General features: G+C 43.5%; 1 protein-coding gene across 7 annotated transcripts in view; it reads left to right on the forward strand.

Moving 5' to 3' along the window:
* The first annotated feature begins 1,886 nt into the window (after positions 1-1,886).
* The window catches only part of EEA1 (early endosome antigen 1), a 79,416-nt gene continuing 61,077 nt past the window's right edge, over positions 1,887-20,225 (forward strand). For 6 of the 7 annotated variants that reach the window (XM_082310272.1, XM_082310277.1, XM_082310276.1 and 3 more), the window contains exons 1-3: positions 1,887-2,016; positions 10,624-10,716; positions 13,668-13,790. In XM_082310272.1, coding sequence (XP_082166398.1) covers positions 1,993-2,016; positions 10,624-10,716; positions 13,668-13,790 — 240 coding nt within the window. In that variant the 5' untranslated portion in view covers positions 1,887-1,992. The remainder of the gene's footprint in view (positions 2,017-10,623; positions 10,717-13,667; positions 13,791-20,225) is intronic. The other variant, XM_082310275.1, reaches the window with a different exon arrangement.

Raw genomic sequence — 20,225 nt, forward strand, 5'->3', positions numbered from 1 at the left:
ATTGAAATTGGCTGATGGATTCATATGTTACTGAGGGAATGACGGGTGGACAGGGAGACAGATGCATATGTTCACACAAACATCCACACAAATAAAGGATCATGCATTTCCTTGCAAGACTTGTCTAAGAAAATCCTCCTCTGATGTAAGACTAGTGTCCTCAAATCTCTATCATCGTCCTCAGAGCGCTCAGCACTGGGAGAGTAAAAGATGTGTTGCAAAGATGGGCTGCTTAACTTACCTGGGTATGGCAAATTGAGCACTCCAGCAATTCATCGTCTAGGCTGTCAATTGTTCTTGTTGAAATATCTGGTAAAGGGAGTGAGATATTAACATTTGCAGTCATTTTGATTAGGTTTAGAGTAAATGTCTACAGCCTGCCTAGATATTTAAGGAACCGTACAGCCGTAAAAGAACATGCCTTTTCCCATTGTTAATCCCATGTACAAAATTCAGAAACAAACCTCATTACTGCCATACAGTATGCCAAATTTCAAAGCCATTTCATACTATGGACACATAAATGAAAATGATCTAATGGATGTGACCAAAGATGTCACTGCTTATCAGCTGAAGCCATTACCAACGGCGTGTGCGCTCTTAACGCCCCCCCAGTTGTGGACTAAATGACATTATCATGGAACACTGGAGCCTGTAGCTGGAGTAAACCGAGTTCAAACACATAATGCTGCTGTGCCTCAAGCCCTAAGCTGCTGCAGCCGAATCCTTCTGGTCATGTGCTCGTCACTCACGCTAAGTCTGAGGGTTTCAGAGTGCTTAGAAATGTCAGCCTTTGAGCAGAAATACGTTTTCAATCTGTGCAGCACAACTGGTGCTCCGCCATGATATATGCTGTGCTCTGCACAATTAGTCCTTGAACAGGTTTATTATTTACTCGTGACCCTTTGTCTTGCACCCATTATGTACAAGTTGCAGCTTTAGAATAGAACAGGGAACTGTCGCGTGTTGAATTACGTGTTACAGCGGCTACCGGTATTCCAGCAACTCTCCTGCCAGCGTTTTGGCCTCAGCACCTACAGATACAGATTCTTTCTCAGCTGAACTGATGTTTTTGGGCTGTACTTTTTTTGAAGGTAGGTGTGTGCTTGCGTGAGCAAAATGTTCTTTTCTGATATTTAAAGAACACCTAATGGGTGATGCCACAAGGCCGCCTTCTCAGTTCAGGGCTTGAAGGAAGCAGCTGCTCCTTCAGAATTAAATTTCCAGTTAATTATCCAAACCAGAATGCCTTAGCAATACTCCTTTAACGTGCGTTCCCCAGGACTTTCAATACCCCACGACTAACGAAATAAACACGGAGCCGCGTTTGTGCTTTGCCTCGCACGGGGAGCCCTCGGCTGCAAGCTCAGACGACAGCTTCTCCTTCCCCGGGCCGGGACCCGGTTGCAGAGAAATGACAGCGGCGAGGGGGCCCTGCGGCTGCCAGGCGCCCGGGGCAGCCGCTGGGGCGGGCAGGCCGCGCTGCCGGCGGGCTGCAGAGGCCGAGGGCCCGGGGCGGACACCGCCGTCCTCCCTTCTCCCCCGCCCCTGCCCTCAGCGGCCGGGACAGAAGGCAGAGAGCAGGCGGCGCACCGAGAGCTGCGGTGCTGGGCCCGGCGCGGCGGGAAGGAGCCCGGCCCGGGCCCCCGCGGGCGAGATCCGGGCGCAGACCGCGGGCCGCCGCAGCCGCCCCGCCCGGAGGGGCAGCCGCCGCCGGCCCGGCGTCCTCCGCCCGGGCACCCTCCGTCCTCTCTCCCCCGTTTCACCTTCCCCCGGCTCCCCGCCGCCGGGCCCGTCCCTCCCCGGGGCGGTGCGGTGGGGCGCGGTCCCGCCCCGGCGCGGCGGCGGCCCCGCCTCCCCGGCCGCGGCGGCTGTCACGGGGCGAGCGGGCCGCGCCGGGCTCCTGCGGGGCGGGGGCGGCGCTGCGCGGGGCCCCGCGGCTTCCCCCTCGGCCTGGCCGCGGCCACCCGCCGGCATCCGGGCTCCGCCACCATGTTCAGGCGGATTCTCCAGCGGGTAAGGCAGCGAGACCCCCCCGGCGGCGGCGGCGAGGGCGGCGTGCCCTGCCCTGCCGTGCCGTGGCGTGGCGGGGAGGTGCCGCTTCCTGGTGCCGGCCGGGCTCGGGGCCGGGCTCCCCGCGGCGGGGCCGGAGCCACCGGCCCGGCCCGCCCTGCCGCGCAGGGGAGGGGGTGGGGAGGGGGTGGGGAGGGGGTAGGCCCGTGGCGGCCGCCGAGGCCGTGAGCTTGTCCGCCGCCGCGCCCTCGCCCGCCGCGGGGGACGGCCCGAGCCCCGACGGGGCGGGACGGGACGGGCCCACGCCGCCGCGTCCCGGCTGGGGGCGGCGGCGTCCCCCGGGCTGGGCGGGGGTGCCGGCGGCGGGCGGGGCCCGGCGGCCGGGCGAGGGGCCTGTCGGTGGGGCGGGGGGCGGCCCTGCCCCGGCGTGGCTCCTTCCCGCAGCGCGGCGGCGTCTCCGCCCGCCGCCTGCGCTCGCCGCCGCGGCAGCGGGCCGCCCGCGCCTGGGGCAGCGTCAAGGGAAGCCCCGCCCGGGGAGGGCCGCCGCGGGGACCCGGGGTTGTTTCCCCGGGGGCCAGCGAGCGAGCGAGCAAGCTCCTAAGGCCGGAGGCCAGCCCGGCGGCCTCCCTTACGTGAGGAACCGGCTTTTCCGGCAGCTCGGGCTGGTTCGGGGCGCCAAGCGGTGGCACGCGTTTATGAAACCCTCCTCGCCTTCCTCGCGTATCTCGGCGGCGGCCGCCTTGCCGTTGGCTGGCGGCCCGGCTGTCGGGGAGGTGCTGGCCGCGGGCGGGTGTCGGCGCGGCGAAGGGCTGCGGGACCCCTGGGGGGCCGGCGCTCGGCCGGGGGATGCACCGAAAAGGGTGGAGCGGCGCCGGCGCGGGGCAGGCAGCGCTCGGGATCCCGCGCCGCAGCAGAGCGGGGCCGGTGTCGCGCAGAAGGCGCTGACAGATCGAGGGGAAACCAGCTGCCCTCCGCGTTCTGTCTGGTGTTCGTTTCGAAGCGCGCTGTCTGCGTAACACCTCTCTGAAAGGGTGTTTTACTGGAAATGCTGGCATGCTTTTCTTACCTGCCATGCAAGCAAGCGTTGCTACGAGAATGAGAGTCGACAGCGGGGAAGAAAGTACATCAGTATGCATACCGCCAACTTTTTCAGTGTACAGTGTGCCTCACATTGTTTTTCAGTCCTAGACCCTGAGCAGGTGAGGATCGCTCTGGGTCTGTTTGGAGCTTCGTGTTTACAGGGAAGAACTTCCTTCCTGAAGTTTGATGGGAAGCCCTGCTCACAAGCAGGGAAGCTTAGTACGGATCCAATTAAATATTGGCAGCGTTTAACTGGGTGTTTATTGATTCTGAGAAGTAACAGGCCGTCAAGGAAAGCCTCTGTGATGTAGGGAAAAGCTTGATACGGTGCCAAAGGAAATTTGCCCCCAAGTGTAAGTTCAGCTGAACACTTCCTATGAAAATCTAAAGTCAGTGCGAAAGTCTTTTTTGTGTGTTAGAAACAGCCATCTCCTCTGAAAAGTTTAAGCAAATAACTATTCCCCGCTGGCTCCCAAAAATTACAGGATTACAACAGAGGTAATTGCCAAGAAAGGTGAACCAGACTTCTTCCTGCCCAAAAAATAAATAGAGAAATGCCAAGATTTTTAAAGGTATTAATCTTTTAATTGGTGCAAATAACTATGTTTTTAAAAATCCACCTCTTTGTAAAAGGCCTAAAGCCCCTTTAATAAAGTAGTGATTGTATGCACAACCTCATACATACCTTTTTGACTTACAATCTGCAGTTGGCAAAGCATGAAAGAGACTTCTGATGTGCTTTGGTGTTAATAGCGAGCCTTAGTTGCTGTCAAATTTGTTCATGAAGAGCGTGAGTATTAAAATCTTTCACATCTCTGAGGCAGTAATTTGAAAGCCAAGGAGCCTCCTCTTGACCCTTTTCTTGTGCATCATTAATGTCGCTGCCAAAAACCCACCACCTTCCAATCACTGAAACATAGTTTCTTGTACATATATTGTATATTGTATTGTACATATATCCTTTCTAGCCGGATGGCTGGTCATTACTGGTGGTATACCTTGAGTTATGAAAGTATGTTTTTAAAAAAAAAAAAAAAAAGGAATTCTTCATTACATTCTTTTTTTTTTTTTTTTTTGTGATTCAGCTGGCCATCAAGCTGCGAAGGAGGAAGACAGACGCTATAAAGATACTGTTTAGTCACTTATTTGAAATTCTGATTCCTGAAGTTTTAAACCATCAGATGTTTCTTTTTTATACTTCTTCTGTTCCCTGACCACCTTTTTATTTCTTCCACAGTTCTAATTTTTGTTTTTAGAAGCATCTTCAGGGTGACTTTGGCGTATCTTCAAAATAGAAAGTATTATATACTCGTTACTACTGAACATTGCTCATTTAGTTTTTGAAGTTAGTATCTCCATGCTGTCTTCAACTAGGTCCTTGTTTTAGGTCCTTTCCCTGCAAGCTGTTTCTAACTTTTACGTGTGTTTTCAGTGTGACATCTCGGGGATCCATCTGTTCTGTACGTTTGCACTGTAAAACCCCCTTTCATTCATTCTTGCCACTTTACAGTTTCATGCATTGTTCATCGTGCTGATCTAGAAATAGGTAGTCTTTCCCAAAAGACATCTATGTAGAATGTCCGAGACACAACTTTCCTGCCCAGGTATTTTGATGTTTGTTAGTGTATTGTTTTAGAGAGCTGTCTTTTCTTTATTGCGTTCAACTCTGAAGGCCATTTGTGGCCATTGTGTCCCCTCTCTGTCGTTCATCTGCTACTGGGACAGTGGCTGTTGCCTCTGGTCTGTTAAAGCAGAGCTCACTTCTTGTATCTGCAAGATACCAAAACTTGAAAAAAAAGAAAAAACCCACTTTTTGTAAGGAGGAGGCATTTATTTTCAGCTGGTGGAAAACTGATTACTTTGACCTTCTGAGCCTTCTTCCCATCGCTCATGTTCTGTAGTGAAGGACTCATCTGTTGGGGCAGCGTGGCTACTGTTTACGTTAGTTTTTGTCTTCATTCTTTCTGTTTAAGTGGCTGTCTACAGCTGTTAGCGGTGGTACTGTATTTGGGTGGTAAGATCCTATTGCTCTGTTTCTAACAATGCTTGAATTCTTGGTGTTGAGATCTTGGGGTCTAGGTGCAGAACAGGGCTTGGCAGGCATTTCTGTAGCTTGGGTAGTACACTCACCTTTTCTCTTACTCCAAGCTCGGGAGCAGAGATATTTACTTGTCTGGGATGCACTGCATCTCATGCCTTACCTATAATTATCTTTTCTACGTTTATAATTGCGGGGCTTGCTAGATAGCATATGTACTTGGATGGGTGCTGAACTGCAGCTGTGCTCGTGCCCTCCTTGTGGTGTTGAAGGGAGCGCGTGTGCCTCTTCCTGGGCACAAAGTCTGCTTGCATGGAACCGGTGGCACAATGGGAAAGAAAAGTTTTATGCCCTATGAAGTCAGGAGTCATTTCATTTTTCGGAGTCATAAAATACCTGTCACTCTTCTAAAGAAGTAAACAATATTACTGTTCTGTATTACACTGTACTCTGTTTCTAGCACTAAGCATTTTTTGATAACAAGGGCTTTGGCCTTCTTACCTTCTCATTCTTGCGTTTTGTTTGTTGCTTCAGGACCTTAATATGTTTGGACAATAGTACCCTCTGTAGTATTTAAATCTGTGCTGCGAAAACTGTATAAATCCATATTTGTTCAGACTTTCTCAAGGCTTAACATATTTTTTCAAAGGTTTAATTTATTCTGAATTTAAAACTGCTGAAAAGAGTATCATAACTGAATGGAGTGTAGCTATAGACAGATAAATGACTATGCAAAAATGACACGGTAGCGATCCATATTTATACTCTGTCATTTTAATGCATTAGCTCAACTCATTCATTATGTAATTTTCCATCCCTTTTCAGAAAACAAGCTGCAATCGTTGTCGTCCTTTTTGTTGTTAATGATGTTCCTTTATATTGGCTTGCGGTTTTGAGAAAACACAGAGAATAACATTATGAAGTTTAGCATATTACTTCTACAACTCTAGTGCTAGTAGTAGAAACGTATGCTTCTCTGCAAAGTAAATAAATATAACTCTGACAGCTAGGAAAGAAATACGCTAGGTGAGAGATTAATTTTGCATCAGTCTTTCAACTCCAGGTATGCCTTTAGGGGTTGAATGTTAATTATGTAAAAATACATATACAGAAGCCTGTGTGAAAAATTACTTTTCCCATGGGATTCATAAGTCATTCTTTTGCTCCCCTGAAAACAAACTGTCCAACTGAAAACAAAAAGCATCATTCTGAATCGTTCCTTAGTTCCCAAAGTCTGTGTTGTGATTTATTTTTTTTTTAATGGACCGTGATATAACAGTGGTCTGGGAGCCTGGCTTAAACGTGTGCAAACCTATGTGATCATGCAACGATCAATGAAAAAATATTCCCAATCCCCCATTCTTTATGTGGCTGGCGAAGGATGCTTAAATTATATTACAGCCTTGAAAGATAAGTTAATTGCATTTATGGTCTTGGTTTCCGTAACATCCTTCCAAACTTGTATTAAATTTTTCTTGCTAGTCTGTATTACTCTGCAAATGGATGCTATGGGGTGTTTCTCCTGATCCTGAAAGTTACTTAATGACTTCTTTCCTTCCCACCCTTCTTCCCTGTGCATGCCACTTGCCAGCAAATGCCCCCTATTTCTATTAAGCTTTCTAAATCTAGCTTAGAATTGCGCTTTCTCTTTTAAAGAGAGCACATTGTTTTTTGAAAGGTTAAAATGATTTTACCAGGTACTGTTTAATAATTTCTGTCTTGTATATTGCGCGTAATAAGAATGCCACGCAGTGCGTTTTAGCGTGATTACAGTGTGTCTGAGGTGTTTCATAAAGCAAATACTTTAATCAACCACGTAGTAATAACACTGTACTTTCAATATAAGAGCTTTCATCCTGGAGGTTGTAATAATATCCGATTTGTAGTGTGAGAACTAGCAGAACTTAATATGCAAATCTCATTGTGAAATGCAGCCAACTCTGGGGTGAAATGTGATGGGCAATTAACACTGCACAGCAGCGTTGTATGAAAAGTTACGATATAAGGTGAATAAAATATTGTGTTAATTGTTAGAGAAGATTCTTGGGTTTGGGACGAAATGACTCATTAGGTATGCTGAAAGCATACGCTCAGGTATTGCAAAAGTGGAGGTATATGCTGCCTGTCTAAAGAGACAGTTGGACCATCTCTTATTGCCATTGCCCAGGCGATCAAGTTTTGTTAACGTTCTCCCTCTGCTCTTGTGTCTTTCTGTCTGAGGCTATGCGAAGGCACATTCTTCAGTTTTTGGAGCTGAAGAGTGGAACAAAAGGCTTCCATTTCTTGTAAAGGATTAATAAAGAAGTGCCTATCTATTAATGATGACAGTTTCTCCATTTCAAAATATCCAGTTTCTACTTGTGGATATAGGTGCTGGGACAGATAGGGGTCCAAGTTCTCAGGCCTTCTAGAGCAGAACAGCTGCCATAGCTAACTGCCATACAAAAGCCTTTTTATCACGTTCAGATTTCTAAAGCCTTTTTGAAAATTCCTCTCAGTAAGAAATCGATTCTTATATCGTGAAAGTTCAGCTCCTTTATGGAAGAAAGCTTTGACGCCTGACTTCTTCCTCTTCCCTTATGTAGACGTATGTGTACATACATCTTCTTTGGATTGTTTGTTTTCACACAAAATGGATTCACAAGTGAGCTTTACCTCTGGGTTGCATGATTGTGGTTTATGGATTGCATAGAAAGGAACTTTTGAACTATATAAACCACAGAAAACTGTTTGTAACATTAGATGCAATATTCTAACTTATCTGCCTTACTGAGAAACTTGGCTGCACCTTACCGATTGTTTTAGATATTATTTCTCTGGCTGTCAATGCACACGATCCACGTCTTCATTAATGGAGTGACGAAACTTGTGTTTCAGGGCTCTCCTGCAGGTCGTGTGTTTCTGCAGGGCAACGCTTCAGAGATCACAGAACAGTTTGGGCGGGAAGGGAGCCCAGGGGCTCTCTGGTCCGAGCTCCTGCTGTGAGCAGGCATGGCCTCACAGTGGAGAAGTTTTTCCGTATGTTGAGTGGGAGCCTCTCTTGTTTCAGTTTTTGTGTCTTGTCCTCCTGCTGTGCGCTGCCGGGAGCAGCCTGGCTTCCTCTCTTTGATGACCTCCTCATGGGTGGTGGTGGTGGGGCCCTCCCAAAGCCGTCCCTGCTCCAGGCTGAGCCAGCACTGGTCCCTCAGCCTCTCCCTGCAGGGCAGGTGCTCCAGCCCCAGCTGTCTTGGTGGCCTTTTGCTGAACTTTTATCAATGTCCTCTCTGGACTGGGAGAGTCAAAACAGGATGCAGTATCTCAATGTGGTCCAACGGGTGCCGGCCACTGGGGATGATCAGTTCCTTTGCTCAGTTGGCTGGGCTCCTGCTAATACAACCCAGGATGCTGGTGGCCCTCTCTGCTGCCGGGGCACGCTGCTGGCTCCTGTCCGGCTTGCTGTCTGACACAAGCCCCAGGTCCTTTTCAGCAGAGCGGCCTGTGTTGCTGCCACAGGTTTTCCTTCCCAGGCGCAGGACTCCGCATTTGTCCCTGTTGAATTGCATGAGGTTCCCGTTGGCCCATTCCTCCAGCCCATCTAGGTCCCTCTGAATGGCAGCCCTGCCCTTGAGCGTATCAACCCGTCCTCCCAGTTTGATGTCATATGAAAACTTGATGGGCGTGCACCTGTGGTCCATGCTGGGATGTGCCTTGTTTACTGTCTGAATCAGTCACCTGGAGGAGAAGTACTAATGCCTTCACTTTGATGTGCTTTGTATGTGCATCGTATTCTTTGCTTACACCCTTTTTTGCCTTTCCTATTGTTAACTTGGAGAGCTTGCGTCACCTTGCCTATTGCTTTTGTATGCTCTACTAGAAGGAAACTATATTGTTTTTATTTTCTTTAGAAGCATAAAAAAGTAAAACATAAACAGCTAAAATAAAAAAGACAGGGGAGTAGGAAAACCAGTGCATGTTGATCACTTAACAGATGACCCCAGAGAAGGCTGGAATGAGGAGAGATGGTCCTCTCCTACACTTACTGTTGCCAGCCCTGATAGCCCGCTGCTTCACCCCTCCTCACTTCCCTTTGGTCAGTCTTCAGAGCCTTTCTAAAATTGAAATCTATTTCACTGGGAATTAAGTCCTTAATCAGTAAAATAGACCTTTTTATTACTTTTTTTTTTATTTGATTAGTAATAAAAGGCTGTAATCTTTATGAAAGTTGGAAATAGAACATTCTTGACAAAACAAAGCAGGAAAATATACTTAATTTTCAAAGTATGGAAAAGCCTACATGCTGCTGATATCTTATCAAAGGTTATATAGCTGATTTGTCTGAAAAAAAAAAAAGAGGATGTATTTGAGCAAAAAAATTCTAAAACAAATAAGATTTTTGAGACACCAAGATCTAGAAACTAAAACAATTTATCTACTTCTGTTCCTCTCTCTAGATCTCAATCTATATATTTAAAATTCTCTATCTTTAATCCCCTATATTAAATTAGAAAATCCTTTATAACATTACAAGTATTTCCAGATGGGCTAAAATACTGCAGTAGCATTGCTTCGTCCCATTCGCAATTGTCATCATGGAATTGGATAATAAGCTTCTATTCTTTGTTGAAACTAGGATTGCATATCAGTATTAAGATAACTTCTTTACTGATGTTTGCTTTGAGAATGCTAACTCTTCTGCCATCAGTCAAGTAGTGGCGTTTTGGAGATGGGTAAGAGAAGTTAAATCAAATCTAAATGAACGTTAAATAAGGATTATAAGTTGTGATCCATCCATCCAGATCTTGAATCAAGTAGTATTTCAAGTTTATTTGCTTATTTTCTCTAAATCTGTACTTGCAGATCAATACTGTTGTTTTGATTTCCGACATATTCATAGGATTTTATTTTTATAGGTTGTCTTACTGATTAACATGGTTTAACTTTACCACAGGCTTGACACTTGATTTTTATTTTTTCCAAATCAATGCGGTGTACCTGCTTGTGCACTTACTGTATCAACAGGGTTCTCACTCTTCAGTTTTCTGTCTTTCAAATATTTAAAGGCTTGTTCAGATTATAGACAAGTTATCAGGAAAGTACTATGATACTAGTTTACTACTTCTGAAACTGTTTAAATTGTAATTTCTACTGTTTTCCGGTTTGATATAGAGACCTAATTTAACATCAGAGTGAGTGATACAAGGGCAGAGTTTAGACTAATTCTTTGTTTTGTGTTGAGCGTTCGTGAGAGGAAGTGGTTTAAAATTCTGGCCTTTGCTTCTGGTGTCTGCTTGTTCTTTGGTGCATGGAGAGTCTTGGATAAAAGCTTTTATTGAAGTGTTGTGCTGAGAATTATATAATTGCTTGTCAGCTTGTTCACTTCATTACTCTTGTGGAGGGAAAATACTTCTGTATTCCAGCAAGTAGAAGAGAGGCCTCTGCGTAGGATACGTACCGGGCTTTATTAAATGCAGTTTGTATTTTTCTCTCATTTTTCTCTCCCCGCTCTCTTTCAGACTCCAGGTAGAGGTGGGTCTCAGAGTTCGGATTCAGATTCATCTGCCACACCAGGAAATGCCGTGGACGTGAACAACGAAGGCTCCTCCGAGGTACTGTGCGCCGTACATGGGGCTGGAGTCTTAAACCTTGGGTGCCGCTTCTTTGATCCATGAAGCTGTTGGGAGTAACTTTTCATGCCCTACCTAAGTAACAGCTGTACTAAAGAAAAATTGGTTGTTATTTTCTCTTTTAAGAATTTGTTGTTATTTAAATAAAAATAAGGGCATCTAAGCCATATAAATACGTAGCTGTTAAGTAGGCTTATCTATCTAAATGGTCACAAGCAATCCTTCCTGTAATCCTACAGATGAATTATTAAAATTAAAAGCAATGAGACACAAGCTTGAGACTCCTCATTAATAAATCTTTTATGAGAGTTCTGAAAAAATGGGGCTTAACATTTTATCGCACTTGTACTCCCTTTTCACCTTTCTTCTGCTAACTTCTAATGTATACTGGAAACCACCTCCTCGTAAAATATCTAATGTGTTGTTTTTTGTTTGGTATTGGCGTGTAAATCTACCACTTCTAAATCATATCCATTTTTTATGTGGTGTATGCCATACTTAACCAGCAGAATAAGTTGTTATTCTTGCTTCAATCCCATATTACAATGTCTTTGGATTTACAGTGTTGTGAAATATTAACTCTGAAAAATGCAAACTGACTTCACTGGCTGTTGAAGCTAGTTTGTGCTAATGTAGCCTGATTACCTAGCTTGAAAATGTTTCAAGCTTAGCATACAAATGTAGTGCAAGGTTAATTACTCCTATTACAGCATTAAAGGGAGCAAAGTGCCCTTTCTTACACTGAATAAAGTGTATGATAATTCAAATACTCCTATGTTTGCTATGATAAGACATAAGAGAACTTTTCACTGTGCTGTTTAAAATCCTAATAGTCTTCCATCTGTGCATCTGCTTATTTCTTATTTCTTGAAGCCTTATTGCAGTCAGTATAATCAGATATTCTTTAATATTTTGCTGTATGTTACACGTCATGCATTTGTGAGTCCAAGTCTGTTTTGTATGTATATTTACATTGTCCCTGAAGCAAATAAATATTCTAAAATCTCACTACATTTGTAGTTAATTAAGGCATAAAAATATGCAATGAGATAATTGCTTCTTTCCAAAGTTTGGCTAAAATTGCACAGTTCTGTCAACATGAGTGCAATATCACTGACTTTACAGCTGGTGGATGTCACAAGGTACCTCAAAACTAATGTAGTAGTATTTTCTTGACACAGGACGAGCTTTCAAAATGGTGGTGTGCCTGCACTATTGCATCATTGGCTTTTCTTGCTACTGAGTCGAAACTGAGTCAGACCAAAGGCTGCTGTGTCACTTTTGGTTGATACCGTATAATGTGAAAAAGTATCTTTTACTTGTCAATAATGTCACCATCTGTTGCATTAGTTACAAGTGGGGTGTTCTCCTTAGCATATAATTTCAAAATCTGTTTGAAACTGAGCTCCGAAGCTGGTGATGGGTTTGTACTCTCCTCAGATTCACATGTTACAACATGCAACTTGAGCCTTTCTGTTGGTCTTCCTTTTCCTGCACAGCTGGCCTGAGGTGTTGTCTCTCTGAGAACTTCTTTCTGGGAGCACTGTGGCCAGATTTTGCAGAATGTTTGCTCTCCATTTTATCGTTATGTTCCCACCTGGTTCTCCAGTATTACATACAGTCAGAAATCCAGTTGACTTGTTTTCACTCCAGTTTCTGGGGTAGATCTTGTAATTTGTATTGCTGCAAGATTCAAATGGAGAATAATTATTAAATCCGTGTAGATTCTCACGTTTCCTTCCTCCTCAACCCTGGTTGAAGTCAATCCTGATCTTTGAGAATTGTAGTATGAAACAAAAGGAGTGGGGAAGTCTAATTCAAGCTGTTCCTTGCTCAAGGAGAGGTAAAAATCTATTTTAGTCCTGTCTGTGGCCATGTCAGCACTTCAGATCACACATGGACCTGTAATCAAGTCTAGATACGTCTTTTATTCACTGTGTAATCTGCCCAAGGAGGAAACATTTGAACCTATCCTACTTTTGTAGTTTAAGTCCCAGTGCAACTCTGTCTGCAGTACAGGGCTGCTCAATACTCCATACTTGCAATGAGTCCACCAGTGTGCTTATGCTTTCATTAGTGTAATGTGGCTGCCTTAGCTAGACAGGTTTCCCACAGACATCCTTTTTGGAAGGGGCCTTGACCTTTCCATGCATGCACGGAGGGTTGTGTTCAGTCTGCCCTGCCTGCCTCTGTAGTGCTCTGCCATGCCGGCGCAGCCATCCTCCAGCCAGCAGTGTGGACAGACGCCCAGAGCGCTTTACTCTCCACCCTGCTTTTTCCTGGTGTTTGAGCATGTAGCGTATATTTTGAAGATGTAAAACTGTTGTTCTTCGGAAACCGATGTAACTTTTGGCTTTAGTAAGTCTCTGATGAGCATGCTGAATTTTTTTCTTTAAATTCTGCTGAGGAAGGTGCGTATTTTTCCCTTAGCTCACTAAGGCGTGCGGCTGTGCTGGTGCCTAGGCCTCTCCTGCTGCCGCAAACTTGCTTATTAATTTACAGGGGTATTTCTGCAACCTCACTGCACCACCCTTGTCTCTCCCTGTGAAACATCTGAACACCCTTATAGGAAACTGTGTGATGGATCTGACGTGATGCCTTATAACGGTCCATTCACAGTTTGTTATGCAGCTTATTCTTCTGTCCCATGAAAGGGGTACCAAGAGTGGAAAACACATAGTAGTATGCAGCACGGTGCTAGCTTTTAAAGTGTGTTTTAGATTTGTTTATTTTCATGTTCTTAATAACTGTTCCTTCTTGCCTTCTCCATGGTATTGATATGTGGTTTGCAAAAGCTATCTTTCCAAAAGGAAAACAGACTTTGCTTTTGGTGATTGTAGAGAACTTTCAGTGTAAGAATTTGAACAGCGTTTGACTCCAAATCTGCTTTTTTGTCCTTACTAGTTTCTTAAAAACAAATATACATTTCACAGGGCTTCATCTGTCCACTATGTATGAAAGTGTGTGTAACTCCCACTGATCTGTCTGAACATTACCAGAATGAGCACACTGGGACAGAAGGAAGACAGGAGCTTCGTGACCTCCCAGCTGTTACTGTGGGTCTTGTTTATTTTGTTTCAATAGCTTTGGTAATGGGCTGCTTTAAATGAACATACATCTTTTCTTGTGGCTTGGGTGTCAGCTTTTTAAATTGTTTCTTTTGATTCCTTGCTGAAACATAATTTGAGCTCTTATGCATGATTCCAAAGTATACATTCAGCAGAAGAATTAATCTATGTCTAGCTTTCTGGTGTGCGGCTGTCTCCCACATGAAACATTTGCAGTGTTGGGAGACTTGCAGTCACCAAAGTATTCTTTTTGAACAACTTTTGCTTGATTTTATTGTAAATAAGACTATTTCATTATTTGATTTACTTCACTTGAGACTCAGTGAAGTGATAAATGCAGTATTGGATCTGGTACATCCTTTGTGAAAAGAAATGTTTTGAGCTCTCGCTAGCTAACTATTTTTAAAGCAGATTTCTAGTGGGAGATAGGTACATTGGGTAAAAGATGGAACAGAGGACAGGAATATAAAAAATTTAGAAGCTTCTTGAACATGTTTAAGAACCTTATGTGTTGCAGCAACATTATAAAAATAATTATAAATATTGGTTTTTTTTATATAGAATTTTATTGGAATTTTTTTATGCCTCCAACAAAATGCAAAGGCTGTTTCAGTTAATAGACATTCTAAATAGTAGTGTATTTCTAAATTCTTCCAATTGTGGAGTGTAAAACTGTGTTAATTAAAACAAAATGTGCAGTTTTACACTCCTCAATTGGAAGAATTTAGATTCTGTAAGGTAACAGCCTCCAGCTGCACAAGGCTATCTGAATTATTTCTGCTGTGAACCTTTGAGAGTCGATTTGACTTCTGGGGGCAGGCAGCTTGCCACGCACTAAATCGGTTTGTATGGAGGTGAAATTTTGCATTCTTTCTGCCGACGTTACTTTAGTTGAGTTTTGGAATCAAATTCTAGGCTGTGTGAGCGATGTGATTTTATTGTGATTGTTGCTGTACGCATTTGCTAAGTAGTGCTTTTTTCCTTCCCTACACTCTATATGTATTTACACTTTATTTTTGAAGGGAAAACTTCAAATTGTGGGATGTTATTCCCAAAGATGATGAAAGCCATCAGTACAATGATTATCCTAGAGTTACATGAGATCTCTTTTCAAGGGTGAAGTGTCACCTGTTAAAGTGAGCAGGATCTGTGGTAAAACTGGCCTGTGCTGCTCTCCTGGAGTACTGGGGGACCTCCTCAGAGGCAGGACAACTGGCAACTGGCTTTTGATTGACTCCTTGCTGCCTCCTGTTGAAGCAGGGACCGTCTGTAGTGCTCTGTTTGTGGTCAAGTCAGCTTTTTATTTTCTTTATTATCTGGTCACAATGCAAGGGCCTTACTTGAATAAGCTGTGACTTACCAGTGACAAATTGTGGCATTCCCAATGCGGTGATATCAGTAGATCGTGGGATGTGAGCCATCAGAGGTGGTTTGGTTACCTGAAATTAATCTTTTATTTAAGCTGAGTTGTTTAACATAGGATCATGGAGTTGACTGCGGGTTCTTGCCCACTTTGAGTTTTTGTTTTTCCACCATCACTTACTTGTCAGTACTTTTTACTTGTCCATAGCTGGTTACAACTTTTTAACTTCATAAAAATTGTGTATTGAGTGTAGCACATGAAATACCAATTCAGTTCTTTCTAGCTGTTGCTGTTTCGTGTTGCTAAAGCTGTGTTTCTTGGTACAGTGATTCAGTAACTATCTGGAATAGGTGAGAAACAATGAATACTAATATATAGAGATTCTTTTTTTCCCCCAGTTTGATCTTTTATTATATATAAGTGTGCATTGAAAAATGGGGAAATGTGTAAATTATTATCATCAATACTAAATTTAAAATGCTTTTGACTGCTGAGAAGGTGATGGTTCGCATTTGTTGATGGAAAATGATAGTTTGCATTTGCAACAAGCACATTGTGATCCTGAAGCAGCAACACGCCCAGGTTGTCACCCTTTGTTCCATCTTTGCCATTCCTGAGTCAGCGTTGTAAGAAGAATATAATGTTACCCATGTCATCCTACGTAGCAGACATATGCAGCATTGCTGAGTTTGGCTTACGTAGACTGGTGTTTGGCTTTCTGTTGCTTGCGGATACTACTGTGAAAAAGTTCAAATACATTTTGTTGGAAACAATGCTGAAGAAGCTCCTGAGTTCAGTTTTTTTTGCCAGTGCATTCTCCTCGAACGTGGAGATAGGACATGTTGCAAGGGCAGTGTTTGGTCACACTTTGTGAGACCTGAAAAATTGTCACTTGCTTGACAAAAGCATTAGTACCTTGCTTTTAATTTTGCCTATAGCTTTCTTCACTGACCTGTCTTCCACTGATACAGCCTACCTGCTGATGAAAATTTTAGTAAGTCAGGTCATTGGCCCCTCTGTTCTCCTTGCCCTTCCCTCCTCTCTGTCTTCCATGCAGTGAGAGTTGGTTTTGTTCTTCAGTCACAGGCGTCCACTCCTGCAGGTCCTGAATGTGTCTGATGCCCTGATGCCTGAGGATCCTTGCCACTCGCCTACAGCCTTATTTATGGTCTTCCTCTTAAAGGGCTCTTTGCGCAGCCCTAGTTTTTCAAACTAGGGATTGCACCACATGATAACTGGTGAAAATGACAGTGAAATTCTTTCCCCTGCCCCCCAAAGCACTGATGAAGCCTTTTACTTTAAAAGACAAAGGCTTATTCAGCTGCAGGAATAACCACTAAAATGTTAGCAAGTGTCTCTGTCCATACATAGCCAACTCAGCCAAACAAGTGCCCTGTGGAAGTCACACGCATCGCCATGTTCTATAAGAGCGACATGGTTCCCCAACTTTTGTGTATACAGTGGTGTCACTAAGAAAAGCTGTGTGGCTTCTTCTCTTTTGTTTTCTTTTTCCTAAAGGAATAATACATTTCTAAACTGTGTCGAGCATTTCCTGACTGTTGGATGTTCAGGACATCTAAACAGTGAGTCAGTTAGAGCGCCTTAGTTCAGACTTCCCTTCCTGGTTTCTCCTGAGGCATCCAAAAAAAAAATACTGTGTGGTACTCCTGCAATGTTTAGAATCTAGTGGCTGTTAATATCTCTTGTCTTACCTACAACTAGGCTAAATCTAAGGCAATTTTTAAACAGTTCTTTTGGGCAGTCATCATAACTTTCCAGATGTTTAGTAAATACGTATTTCTTAGCTAATACAAGCAAGAAACAACCCTGATGTTTTCTCAATAGGCTTTTCATAGCAGGATTGCCTAGAGTGTAAATTGGCGTACTACTTGTGCAAAAATGTGGGGGTTTTTTTGATTTTCTTTGAAAATACCTCATTCTTTATTGTGGTTTTTTTCCTGCTTGTCTCTTATTGTAGATGCAATTGATTGCATCTTCTGTTTTTATGGATGCCCTTGGAATGTTGCGGACTGGTTTTGCACAGAACATCGTGCCAATGCTTTAAAGGTGATATTTTATTCTCTTTGGCTGCTCTTTCAGTTGCTTTTCAAATTAGGTTGCGGCAGCTGTTTTTACCTCAGAGGTACTTGCCTGCTTTGCACAGGAACAAAAATCATTGGTTGAGCTACATTAGTACATTAATTTGCTGCAACATCTGAACAATACTAAGAGAATGAAGACTTAGAGACACTGGTTTGATTTGACTTGGCCCTGTGATGCGACTCTTCTTTAAGAAATAGAGAATCCACTGGATTAGAATTTCTAATTCGTGACAAAATTGTAGTCTTGTAGGTTGTGACAGAATTGTAGTCTTACTCATCAATAGTAATAAAAACAGAGGAGAATTGAACTAGAAATTATGTTGGTTCTATTCTTCTAAGGAAGAATCCAGCTTCTTTTCTGGGAAGACATCGAGTCTGCAGTCTGGTATAACATAAACTACAGCGAAACATCTTTTTTCTTTTTGTCCAAAAAGTTAAATACTTACTTACATGTAAAATTGAAATGGACTGCAGGTCTTAATTATATAAAACATGACCTTTTAATCTACTTTTCTAATGATTAAATAGAGGTGTTATCTGAGGAAGCCACTGTCATCTTACTGTTTATGTAAACACAGAGAAAAGGGCTTTTTCTGGTGGAAGGCATGGAAAAAATGTCAACTGTATTTTCCTTTTAACAATATATAAAGGGAGTGACCTTATTTATGTATTCTTTAACTTAAAATATCTCGTGATTTTTTTTTTTTTAATCAGTATGTAAGACTTCTGAAATAAATTATGAAATGTGGTCTTGCCCTTGCTCTCTAGGCAGACAGTTTAATCTGCCTCTGAGAACTTTGTGAGGATTCAGTTAATTGCTTCGATATATATTTGGGAAATAAAGCCTAGAAACTACTTGTTACATCTTTCAGCTCTGAAACATCAGTACATTTCTGTCCTCTGGCCCTAAGTATATACAGTTCTTAATATTCTCTTCTGTAAAATGTTTCAGCCTTTAAATCACTGTGTAACTGGAGAATATCTGAGTTTTAGCTTAGACTTACTATTTAAATGCTGGTGAAGATGTGTATCTTGTCTCAGGGAAGGTTGTGGAGGTTCACCTGCAGTGGAAAAATGTGAATGGTGAATGTAGAATTTTTCCAAATACTCATAGAATTGTTTAGGTTAGAAAAGACCTTTAAGATCATCAAGTCCAACCGTTAACCTAGCACTGCCAAGTCCACCACTAAACCATGTCCCTAAGTGCCACATCTACCCATCTTTTAAATACCTCCAGGGATGGGGACTCAACCACTTCCCTGGGCAGCCTGTGCCAGTGATTGACAACTGTTTCGGTGAAAAAGTTTTTCCTAATATCCAACCTAAACCTCCCCTGGTGAAACTTAAGGCCATTTCCTCTTGTCCTATCGCTTGTTGCTGGGGAGAAGAGGCTGACCCCCACCTCACTACAGCCTCCTTTCAGGTAGTTGCAGAGAGCAATAAGGTCTCCCCTCAGCCTCCTCTTCTACAAACTAAACAACCCCAGTTCCCTCAGCCGCTTCTCATAAGACTTGTTCTCCAGACCCTTCACCAACTTTGTTGCCCTTCTCTGGACACGCTCCAGCACCTCGATGTCCTTCTTGTAGTGAGGGGCCCAAAACTGAACACAGTATTCGAGGTGCGGCCTCACCAGTGCCGAGTACAGGGGGATGATCGCTTCCCTGGTCCTGCTGGCCACACTATTCCTGATCCAAGCCAGGATGCTTTTGGCCGCCTTGGCCTCCTGAGCACACTGCGGGCTCATATTCAGCTGGCTGTCGACCAGGACCCCCAGGTCCTTTTCTGCCAAGCAGCTCTCCAGCCACTCTTCCCCTAGCCTGTAGCGTTGCATGGGGTTGTGTGTCATGACTCACACAAACTAAAATCAACTCCAGAAAAGTGTTTATGCCTCTGAACATGTGAACATGCCATACAGTTCTTGAACTTACTTTCAATTTTTAAACACGCTGGACTTTATTCCCAGCGTAGAGCTTATCGTACCAATACGGTTGTGAAAGAGTTGTTAATGTAAGTCTGGATTCTGAGACATAGGCAAACGTAGGTCGTGGCTGGAAGGTGTTAAAGCTCTGGGCTTGAATCACAGCTATTGCTTTTTGTTCATGTGGCTCACTGGAAACAGGCTGCAGGCTTGAGTGCTGGCCCAGGATTTCTGGAAGGTCAAAGATGAAGCCCAGAAACTCAAATTTGTTGAAACTTACACGCTGGTCATGTGAATGCCAAGCATGTTAAAGTGTATACTGGATTGGGCTAAGCTGTCCTATAGTATATGGTAGAATAGTCACTCATCTTTTCCATATGGTAAAAGTATCAATTATACTGAAATTCTGTGGCTTTTGTAGTTTGGTGTGGGTTTGTGTTTTTTGTTTGTGTTTATTTTTTTGTTTGTGGGGTTTTCTTTGTGTTCACCACAGTAATTCAATATTTTCCAAGAAGAGTGTTTGTGGAATAAAATTGACTTCTCAGGGGAAAACAGAAAAGTTCCTTGGTTCTTTAAGCTTGACTCATGACATAATTGCTGGAATAAAAATTCAAGATGTTGCAGAAGTTCTGTTTGTATTAGCAAATAGAGCTCTTTGCGCTCTATCTGTGCTATATGGCTCTCTACCACATAGAGCTGTAGATCAGCACCAATCATCGCAGCCAAAATGGGACCACTTGTTCAGTTCTATGCAGTATTAAAATGGGATTGGAGAATAGACTAGACAGTCATTAGATATTTCAAGAAAACGATAAGGAAGCTGGGTAGCTATGGCTGTGACTTTCAAACTTAAATAGGGTACCTTTTTTCTTGGACTTCGACTATAGAAGCAAATCTGAATTCCATCCTGTAAAAACTGTTTTTCCCATGGGACTGTCCTTCAGGAAATGTCACCTTCTTTCTGCCAGGTAACTCCAGTTCTTATTTGTGAAAAAGGAGCTTTGAATAAAGTAAGCTGTGCTTTCGCTCATTAATTACTT

Source organism: Platalea leucorodia (assembly GCF_965183815.1).
Source record: "Platalea leucorodia genome assembly, chromosome: 4".
Lineage (NCBI taxonomy): Eukaryota > Metazoa > Chordata > Aves > Pelecaniformes > Threskiornithidae > Platalea > Platalea leucorodia.